Source organism: Camelus dromedarius, chromosome 17 (genome assembly GCF_036321535.1).
Source record: "Camelus dromedarius isolate mCamDro1 chromosome 17, mCamDro1.pat, whole genome shotgun sequence".
NCBI lineage: Eukaryota > Metazoa > Chordata > Mammalia > Artiodactyla > Camelidae > Camelus > Camelus dromedarius.
In genome coordinates, this window is record NC_087452.1 from 33,725,432 (window position 1) to 33,736,159 (window position 10,728).

Here is a 10,728-nt window from a genome sequence, read left to right on the forward strand (position 1 = left end):
ATGTACAAGGTCCTGGGTTCAATCCCCAGGGTACCTCCCCTAAAAATAAGTAAATAAGTAGACCTAATTACCTCCCTCCCTCTTTCCCCAAAAATTTCTTTCTTAGAAGTCTACATTGAAATATTGATGACGAAATGTTGGGATGTCTGGTAGTTGCTTCCATCGGGGTGGGAAGTAAGAGAGATGGATAAACTTGATCAGCCATGAGGTGATGACGGCTGTGGCTAGGCCCTGGGGACATGGGAGTTCATAAGCTTATTCTCTGTACTTTTATATATGTATGTGTGAAAATTTCCATAATAAAAACTTTTTTTTAAATAAAATAGACTCTCTTTTCCTAATGTTTCCATAACTTTTTTTTTTTTTTGGACCCACAGCATCTTATCAGTCTTACTAATGCTAGGAACAGCTATATTATCAAAAACTGCCCCTCTTTCCCTGGCAAGAAATGCAAAAATGGTTGCCCCTTTTGAGTGAACTTTTGACATCATCACTATTCAGATGTTAGGTCACTTTAGCACAAACTCCATGACATGCCCTCCATGAGAATCTAGTGGCCAAACATAATCTCTAAATGATAAAGGACCATTATTTCCAAACCTGACAAGTATATCCTTTCATTTTATCCCTACAAATTAATCCCAGATTTTTCTAGAGCTTGACTGCTAGCTGATAGAACAAGTCTGGCTAATCCCAGACCAAAGATACTATGCCTGACAAACCCATTCATTCATTTTTCAGCAGCAATTATGACAAATCTATTTTGAGAAAGGAACTCTGGGTGTGGTTCTCAGAACAACCTTGCCCATCTTCCAGCAAATGACCAGGCTCTTTGCACCCAGCTGCCCTTGGCTCAAGATGTCTCCCTGGCATATGGACTGGAAGTGAGTCAGAGGCGACCCCAGTGCTGATCAAGGATTTTGATGGGATAATGAGGGCAAGGAACCTCACCTGGTTTGCCCCAGCTCTCCTCCACACCCCTGCACTCAGCCCATTGTCTGCTCACAGTCCCTGCCTGTGTAGGCCACCTCCTCATGCCATTTCTTCCTCTCTCCACCTCTCATAACTGCACCATTTTCCCAAGGGACCTTGGGATTCTTCTTTTGAAGCCTGGCTCTGCCTCTCCATGTTCTCACTTGACAACCCTTGTATAAGCACTGCCTATTTGACACTTCTCAGACACTGAGCTGCCTACAGTGTCACTCCTAGGATCCTTCCAATTTTTGGCTCTTGAGAGCTTGTCAAGAGCTATCTGACCAACCAGACTGTGAGCATCGTATACACTTCCAGACCCTCCACAAAGCCCAGCAAAGTGCTTGCTCTTAATACAGGTAAATATACCTTGGCTGATTGATTAAAGATCAATTTTCAAATGTCAAAGCATATGCAAGTCCACAGAGCTGATGTAGATTAAACAGGCTGCCACTGGTCTACATGGCTTCTAAATTTCTTTAAAATGTGCTTTCTGGGGTCCTGATAAAATTTGTCTTGAACTGGTGATGTGTGTACAGGTAAAATTCCATCAGCTTGGGCACTTCAATGCACATCGGGCATATCTCCATAAAATTAAAGGAATGAATGAATGAATGAATAAAAGGTGCCCCTTCCTGTGGGAGAATGCAGCCCATACCAAGGCATACAGCTTGGAGAGTGGAGCCTGAGCTAGAGTTCAGCCTTCGCTGACCTGGCACTCCCTGGGAAAGGTACAATGTATATAACTGTACGTGTGACCCTAAGACCAGAAGCAGAGAGCCCTGCCTTGAGGGACTTTACGATGCCCACAGTGCCACATCATCCAAACAGGTCAAGAGGCGGCACTATGGGTGTGGTGGCACTGCTACTCATGGGATTCAAAGTCAGGTTCTTCAGCCACAAATGCTGGAGTTGCCCCCATACAAAGCCCAAGTCAGCTCAGTATGAAGACGAAAAGACTAATTCAGCCTGGGGTGATAAGGTGTAATATAGCAATAGGAAAGACTTAGGAAGCAACTCTCCCATAACAGCAGTTTCATGCCCCTCTGAGGGGCATGAAATGTAAAATGATCTCACTTTTATCTGACCTTCCACCTACCTCTACTCACAATATAATTCCCCCAAATTCATAAACTTGCTTGAAAGTCAATGATCTTTTCTGAATGCCCAGAAGCACATGCCACAGGGCTTTTTTTCCATCAATGGGCCAATCTGTTCAGCAGTATCTCAGAACAGAACATGCTAAATTTGGCATCAGGTACCTGAGATGCTCTGGTGAGAGGAAGTAGAAGCCATTCTAACGCTGAAGGAGAGACATACGATGGAGGCGCAGCTCAGCTTAGATGCTGTGACAAGCCAAATGTCAGTTGAAAGAGTAAATCCCATTCCTAAGGGCCCCCAATCCTGAGCTTTGGTGACCAATAGCCAATTCACCCCCTAAGCCTGACAACTCTCGATCTTAGCACCACAGGCCCGTGTGTCAGCCTTGCCCACAGCCAGAAGAAAGATTATGTGACTACTAAATCCAGCAGAAGCCCATGGTTCCCTAACCCACAGTAGTTCATGTGTCTGCCCTGTAGCAAGGCACATGGAACACATAGACAATACAGAAATGAAATAGAAAAGGAGTATTAACAGTAGACACTAGCCTTCTTCCTGTCCCTTTGAGCGGCCCAAGTCTTTCCAAAATTTCAAATGCCTGGCTCTGTAACATCAGATAAACTACAAGCAGAGCAGCCTGTTTGGTCACCAGAAGAGAAACGTCAAATTCCCCATACAGAGAACTCCCAATAACAAGGTGTTTTTCCACTCAGCTGTAGACGTTTTCCCTTAGAGGAAGAGCTCTAAAGCCTGAGTGAGCCTCCCTCAAGTTAAAACTCAAAGAGCAGCTCAACATGCCACAAAATGGACAGTATTTGCAGTGCTAAGAACCGTGTGCTCTCCAACTGCATTATCGTAATAGCTAATGTAAAATGGGCAAATCCCCACTCTAAAAGGGATGCTCACAGGCTGGCCTGTCTGTGGCAGGTTTCAGACTACTAACAGCCCTTCATCACTGTAAGTTGTCTAAGAAATGACTTCTGAGGAAATAAGCACATGAGATGCACAGTTGGACAGCTGGAGAATCAAAAAAAAAAAAAAAAAAAGAAAGAAAGAAAAAAGAAAAAAAGCTCCCTCACAGTTTATGTGCTCCCCCACAGACAAGCCAAGGCAACACTATCAGCTAACTCACATGGATCCCGAAGCACCCCCCAGTTTTGCAACTCCCTAGGCCTATTTGGTGTAAAGATAATGCCTTCCATTTTATCTTGTCGTTTCTTGGTAGCTTTCCTGAGTTTTCAGTCTACGGATTTATCATACACTGGCATATCCTTCCACTGCATTTACTGCCATTTGATTGTTTAAAAGACCTCAGTTGTCATACGTTTTAAACAAGCTGGTTTCACAGTATTTGATCAGATATGTTCTGTTTAAAGCATTCCACTGATTTGAAGCGGTAATCTAAATCATAAGGCAACAGGAACATATTTGGTGCTAGATGATTCAACAGCATTTTTGCTTTACCTTAAAGTGTTTCCCTAAACCATGGTGAAAGCATATGACCCTGTTAGTATTGTTGAGCCTAAATAAGTACCTTTTGGTGTCCAGCAGCATTTTCCCTTCCTCCAAAGATGATTATAGCCACTAAATGCCTGAGGAAAGCGCATGACCAAGTTCGTGGTTCAACTATTTTCATCTTTCTGTTCCTCGCAGTGACACTTATCTTCCCTGACAGCCACTCCCATTGTGCTCTTTCCTCTGCCCAACACAATGGACACATGCAGACACCACCAGACAAGAACGTTTTCCATCCCACTGCTCCCCAGTGCGGAGGGACCAGGCTGAGGTTACATAAGCCCCTCCTGAGCCCAGCGTTGGGGGTAAGCGAATTTGGGGTTCGTGACGGAGTCGCGGTCTGCAGGCCCAGACCGACCCTGCGCTAACCAACCTGCTTTACCAAGGCGGGATGGCTGGAAAGGGAGAGCCCCTTCCCGCGACCACCTGGGTCACACCAATCCAGCTGGGTTCAAAGTGTGGCCCGACATCCGACCTCACAGTTCAGACGAGACTGCAGGGTCGGGAGCCCCTGCCCCTACCTCAGGCTGCAGGTCCCCGCCCGAGGCGCCGCGCCGCGCGCTTACCCGCCCGGGCCGGGGCCGGGGCCTGGACCGGGTGGTCCCGTGGTAGCCCGCCCCGCGACGGTCGCCGGGAGCTGTCCGCCGCCGGTAGGTGCTGAAGGAGGCTTCCCTGCGCCGGGGCCCGGGCCGGGGCCGGAGCCTCCGGGCGGCAGCGGCCCGTCACCAGCACCCCCCTCCAAGCTGGCCTCGTTGCCCATGGCGGGTGGGCGGGCAGGGTCGGGGTCGCACTGGGCCCGGGCCGGCGGCTCCCGGGCGGCTGCTCACACGCTCCGCGCCGCCGCCGCCGCCGCCGCCGCCATCTCCCCGCTCGACTCGCGCCGCCGCCTGCCGCTGCGCATGCGCGGCCCGTGCGGCCTCCGCCCCCAACGCGCGCGCGCTCCCGCCAGCCCTTGAGGACGCGTGTCCATGAGCCAGCGGCGGGGTCGCCGGGAAACAGCTGCCAGCGCTAGCGCATGCGCCCTCCGAGACCGACGCGGCCCGCCTGTGCTACCTTGAGCCCAGTAGGGGCTGGCGGGAGCGTCCCACCTAACCAGGATTGGAGGAACAGGGATCATGAGAAGGGGCCATGGTGGCGTCGCGCCGTGCCCTGCCCTAGAGTCAGTGGCGCTTTCTGACCCAGGGAACTCGGGAATGGGAGCTCTCATTTGGGTAACTTCAGTGTCCCGGCTGGCAGACTTCGTGGGGACAGACCTCAGAGAGGAGGACCAAATGTGGCATCAGAGGATATTTAGGAGTTGGAAAGACAAATTAACCAGAGTGTTCAGAGGCGCAAGGTCATGGAAGGACAGAGATAAAGGATGCTGTGGGATGGGGCTGGTTAGGAGGGTTTCAAAGGCCATCTGAGGGGTGAAGAATTTGTCCAGATGGTGCAATGGGAACCATCTGGGATTCACGCTGAAATCAGGTCTCACAGGACAGGAGTCTTAGGAAGTGTCCCTGAGAAAGGTGGAGGGTGTGTCAGGGCTGGCCTGAAGCCAGATGGAAGGCTGCCTCAGCAGGCCCTGGGACAGTGACCTTGGGGATGGGAAAAAGATGATATTTCTTAGAGGCCTTGAGCTGTGATTCCCAGAGACTGTCCAGATGAAGGGCTGCAGGCTGGCTCTGCATTAACCCGAGAGCTCACCAAATTACTTTTCTACTACCTCACTCTTGCAGATTTCACTGTTTGTACACTACTCAGGGTAGTCTACCTCCTGGCTTCTCACACAAACCTGTGCTTTCTTGAGGGAGAATATTTCTTAGAAGATCCAGGCTATATTCCAAACTATTCCTAGCTTCGTAAATCATGGCTGTGTAGAAGAACTTGAGAAAACTTCAACTCATTTTACAAACCCATTTAATTTTCCTAATGATGAATGTACCAAATGGGATGTCAGCCGTTCTAACCTGACCTGGAATAATCCAGAGACCTCAAGGAACACTGATAACCAGACTGATGGACAGACTTTGGCTGGGCCTTCCCATGCACTCTGAGCTGCTCAACCTCTGGGAGGAAGCTTCTGTGAAGCCTCGATGGCTGACTACCTGACTGACTACCTGGGATGATGAGAGCCTCTCTGCCTATGTAATGTTGGTCTTCACTGTTTCCCTCTGTGTTTGAATCATCTTTGTGAGTGTCTGGTGACTACACGTGCATATCTAGGCTCCACAAGGATCCAGATCTCAGCCCTGCCATTTCCCAAATGGGACCATGACAACCGACTTAGACTCACCAAGCCTCCATTTCCTAGCCTGCAAAGTGGTCTCTCTGGTGGATGGTCTGGGATTTGAGGGTTTTGTGCCATACCTTTTCTCTTGGGGAAAAACATATACACAGACACTAAGGACAGACCAATGACGTGAGCTTGGCCCAACACAGGCCCCTCTGGCTTCACAGACACCAGTCAGCGAGTGTGGGCTGGGCCACTTGGAAGCAGGGGAGAGAAGGATGTATATTTCCTGGTTTTGTAGAAGCCACAGGAGCTATGGCTTTCCACAGATTTAAATCAACATGCCCCTGGTTCCAATGGGGATAATTAGCCCTACCCAGCCAGTGGGCCTGGGGAGTTGTCCTCCTCAGAGTGGATTCCTGGCTGTTAGCAGACCTCCAGGGTCTCTGCTGCCTTGGTGACAAAGGACACAGTACAGTAGACCCAGGAGGACCTTCAAGTATGGGTTAGTGGTGGCCCTACCTTCCTTTCAAACTCTTAGTTCCGCTTCTTCTGAGAAACACCCCCAGAAACATGCCTGCCCTGTCCACATCCACCCTAGCATTCAGTAAAGGGACTCCTGCTGACCATGGGATGGTGCTGGCCTCTGGCTGTCTGGAGCTCTGATTTGGTCTCTCATTTTTATTTGCTGTTCCAGGGGTTGTTTCTTTCCTCTTGACCTAGAATGGGGGCTGTGCAACAGCAGGACATTGTCTGGTTTGTCCTATCCCTTGGACTGGCCTTCAGCAGGGCCTCAAGGGCTAATGGTTGGGCTGAGTTCTCCATGCAGCTCTGAGCATTTCCCTCACTGAAAAGCACCCCAGAAGGACCTTTGGCTATAGCTCCTGTACCACCACATTTGGATTGTTGATTTAATGAATAATAAAAAGGATGCTGAGGTTGTATCCAGAGTTTCTCCTGATGGAGGGGTCATAGGTGAACTGTCTGTACTGACCTAGGAGAATTCCTCGGCTTGATTTCATGACAAGTGAATGAATAAATCTCTCAGTTTGTGCAAACCAGCTGTGTGGCATATCCGGTACCATTCCCTCCTGGGTCCATCTGCTGCCTGGCCAGGGACAGGTTGGATCTGGAGACCTTGCAGAAGTTTCCCAGATCCCTAAACTTCACTTGCCAAAGGTACCTTCTTCCCACCTCAGTGTAACTTGTGACACATGGCAGTCATTTGGGAGAAAGGCCAGATGGGAGGAGAATCAGTCCACTTGCCAAATCAGAACTGATGGATGGGCATATGTCTGCTTAATTCTCCAGTCTGTGCTTTCAAACACTTAAAGAAGACCGGCGAGAAATGAAATCAAGACAAAAATTCATCCAGGTAGGAAAAGGCCCAGACAGAGCCAGTCAACTGCTGGGATCTGTGGAAATGATTAGTCATTGGAAGGCAAATCTTGGAAGAATGAAGAGATGCAGGGCCTCAGGACCTACACCCGGATGCCAGCTGGGCCACGGGCAAGGCAACATGCAGGTAAGCCCAAGTTGAGGAAGGGCAGAGTGCAGACTCGGAGGCTTTCCTGCTTCCCCACACAGTCCAGTTCACCCTGGGATGCTACTTTCAGCGTGGGCACCTCCACAGGGAGGCTCAGGATCCCAAGATGAAGATGCCAGTGGTGGTGAAGAATGACAAAATCTACAGGCAAGAAGGGGAGTAGAGAGCATGGAGATTGAAAGAGAATAAAGAAGGATGACTGAGGACAGTTCTGGATGATGTGCTGCCATGAGCTTTGGACTGTTCCAGAAAGGCTGGGAGAGCCGGCTCCTGTCTCTGGGCCCCGGTGAGCTCTGCGCTCTTCTTGTCGTTCTAGTGCTGCTGAGGCCTATCTCATCTCCTAATGAGAAACAACCCAGGAAGTTGGCTCCCTGTCCCCACTCCTCCTCTGGGGTGGAGAAATAGAACTGAAGAGGAAGGAAAGAAGCCCCCAAAACAGGTTTCCCTCCTGGCTGAAGTTTGTCAGCACCACCCATTAACATGGGGAATAAGGCAGCTCCCCAAATAAGCCTCAGGCTGATGTGAAGCTACAAACAAGAAACCTGATCTTTGTCCAGCTCAGCAGCCCACCTGGCCTGGCCAGGACAATTTTGCTTGTGCACTAGGATCTTCAGATGACCCACATCACTTGAAAAAGTAGGAAAAGGGAACAAAATGGAAGGTGTAGAATTTGCTTGGTGCCTTGTCTGCATAATTCCTTTCCTGTCGCAATGTGCAAATCTTTACTTGCATTATGTGAAGAAAGCCAGTAAAAAAAAAGAAACATCCGAAATGTTTATCACCAGCCTAGCCCCACCGCCCCTGCATTGTTCCCAAGAAAGCTAATTAAGTCCCATTGCTATTAGAGTTATGTGCTTCCAAAGGCTTGTTGTGACAAGAAAAAATAATGAAGAAGACATGGTTTCTCCAAGTTCTAAGTGTCCAAGTCAAAACATGCTGCTTTCCTTGCCCCTCTGTCTTCCTCCAAACAGCCTCCAGGCTGGCTTTGCCAATCTCATTCAGACATACATGCACACTCACCCTCCTTCAGCCAGTGCTTACCCAATGCCTACTCAGTGCCAGGCCCAGTAAAGACTGTGGGACCTGCCCTCAAAGAGTTCAGTTAGCACAAGGGGAGAGACAAGCACACAAATGGTTTCCCATAAACTACAGAAAATGCTGCCTCAATCTCTGTAGCAGTCCTTCCCACTAGGATTCCAGTTCCCATGGACTTCCCTCCACCTACATCTATTCCATGGATGGGGAGATAGGTGGGGGAAGGGGTGGGGGTGGAGAACAGGCCCAGGTGGAAACTCATGTCTGTATCTCCTCTCCTAACCAGCCCATGGGTCCTACTCTAAGCAGCAGAGGTTCAGACGTGACCTGGACAGTTCCTGGGAAGGGGCAGCTAGCTCAACCCATCCATCAGGCTCAGTTCCACATGTCTTAAGGAAAGTCCTAAGGTGACCCCCCCTCCTGACCCCCTCTGTGGTTCTGCTACTACAAATCCAAGCCCATTACTGAGAATCACCCTTTACCACTAGGAATTTCAGGCCATGGACATAGCTACTGTCTCCACTGAATTTCACATTTGTCCCGACCAGAGTGAATTATGATAGGGTTTGTTTGCCCAGGGAATTTCCAGGAGCCATTGGAACAGTTCCTGACTTCCAGGAAAGATGGACAGAATAGCGCAGGTCAGTGAAACAAAACTTTTATGGCAAATAGAAAGGTCCAGAGTCCCTTAGGCCTCTGCTAGGATGGATGATTTCAATTCAGTTAAATTCAATTTAGTTAGATTTAAATTTCAGTTAAATGTGGCACTTTTGAGCCTGAGAGGAAGGATAGCATCATGCTTGACCCCAAGGATGCAGCAGAAACCAAGACTGTTGAGCCTACTCTGCCCTCACTGGGCTTGCAATCTCCAAGTTTGACCTCTGTTTGCCTGCTGCTCAAACAGGCCCTGGACCTGGAGGACTTGACTACTGGCCCTCTGTGCAGGACCACTATCACCCCTTGTAGCAGTGGGTGTGGCCAAAGAATCACCAGGCCAGGATGTCAGGGCAGAAGTTGCATTCAGGTTTCTCCAGGTTCTGGCCTGGGTAGCAGCAGGTATCAGATGGGCAGCAACATCTGGGATACCACTGCTAGTTATGTATTAATAACTCCTCCAGCTGGGAGGCCTGACACAGGCATCAGCTTTCTGGGAAGGCAGTCTTTCCAACAATAAGCTGATAGTGCAGACTGAAGAATTCCTAGTAAAGCTGGACAAAGGACATCCTCCACTTGCCACCAAGAGCAGAAAGGCCATTGTTCCACTGAGCCCCCCCACCCCCAATCTTTGCTCGTTCCAACCAAGCCCACCCTCATCCCTGGATTTGCTCCAGGGATCTTCTTGGGGCTCACAGGGTGGCTGTGTCCCTCTCCTAGTGCTGCCCTGGCTCAGGGCCTCTCTGAGGAGGCTGGATGTCCAGGAGTAAGCTGATGTGCTGCCTGGGACCCAGGGCATAACTTGGGAGGCACAGTGGCTGCTGAGTCAGAGCCACTGGGGACACAGTAGATGAACCCTCAGCCTCTGGTTTGCACTCTAATCACTGGCCTCCTCTCGACCCCCTGCATAAATATACGCTGTGTGCTCCTCAGACAAAAGCAGGACTCCATCCCCTTTGTGTCTCCCAAGCCCAGCTCCTTGCCCAGCCCAACCAGGTACATGTTCCCTGAGAGTGAGTTCATCCAAGACAGAGCTGGTCCTCTCCTCTAGGCACACCCAGGGACAGTCTGCTACCACCTCCCGGCAGGACCTCCCCACCCCTGCCATCATGGGCTGGAGCCAGTCACTTTCTTCACCTTTCTCTCCCAAGACCTTTTACAACAGGGGTGCTGAGGGAAGTGGGGAGTGATCCCTGGAAAAGGAGCTGGTCTGACCTGAGCTCTCAGCCATTTTGGCAAGCCCCAAACCTGGGCTCTGCCCTCTACAGCCTGATATTGCAACACCATGAGGACACAAGGCAAGAGTGCCTTCAGCCTTGGCCTGGGGAGCTCCAGCCAGCTGCCAACTAGATGTTCCCTGCTGTCCTAGTGCATGCCCAGGACTGTGGAGACAGCTTTGGGTTTTGGGCAAGGTATTCCCTGAGGCTTCAGGGTGCCCCCACTCCAGGGTCAACCCAGAAAAAGGGTCATCTGCTACCCTATCCTTGTCTGCTTTTAATGCCAAGTGTCTTCCCCCAGGGGCACAGGAGCCGCCTGGCTTCCATCCAGAACCCTCCCATATCCCACAGCCGTGCCCTCAGGAGCTCTCAGGCTGGAGGAAAGGGAGACACAGGGGGCATCCAACAAGGGCTGTGTGCGGGCCCCGCGCTGGCCTGGAGTCATACAAAAGCTAAGGCGGGAGTGGGCAAAGTCC

General features: G+C 50.4%; 1 protein-coding gene across 2 annotated transcripts in view; it reads right to left on the bottom strand.

Annotated features, from left to right (window-relative positions):
- The window catches only part of BSN (bassoon presynaptic cytomatrix protein), an 83,187-nt gene extending 78,839 nt beyond the window's left edge, over positions 1–4,348 (bottom strand). For both annotated transcript variants that reach the window (XM_031471146.2, XM_064496540.1), the window contains exon 1: positions 4,155–4,348. In XM_031471146.2, the coding sequence (XP_031327006.2) occupies positions 4,155–4,348 (194 nt within the window). The remainder of the gene's footprint in view (positions 1–4,154) is intronic.
- Between the last annotated feature and the right edge of the window lie 6,380 nt (positions 4,349–10,728).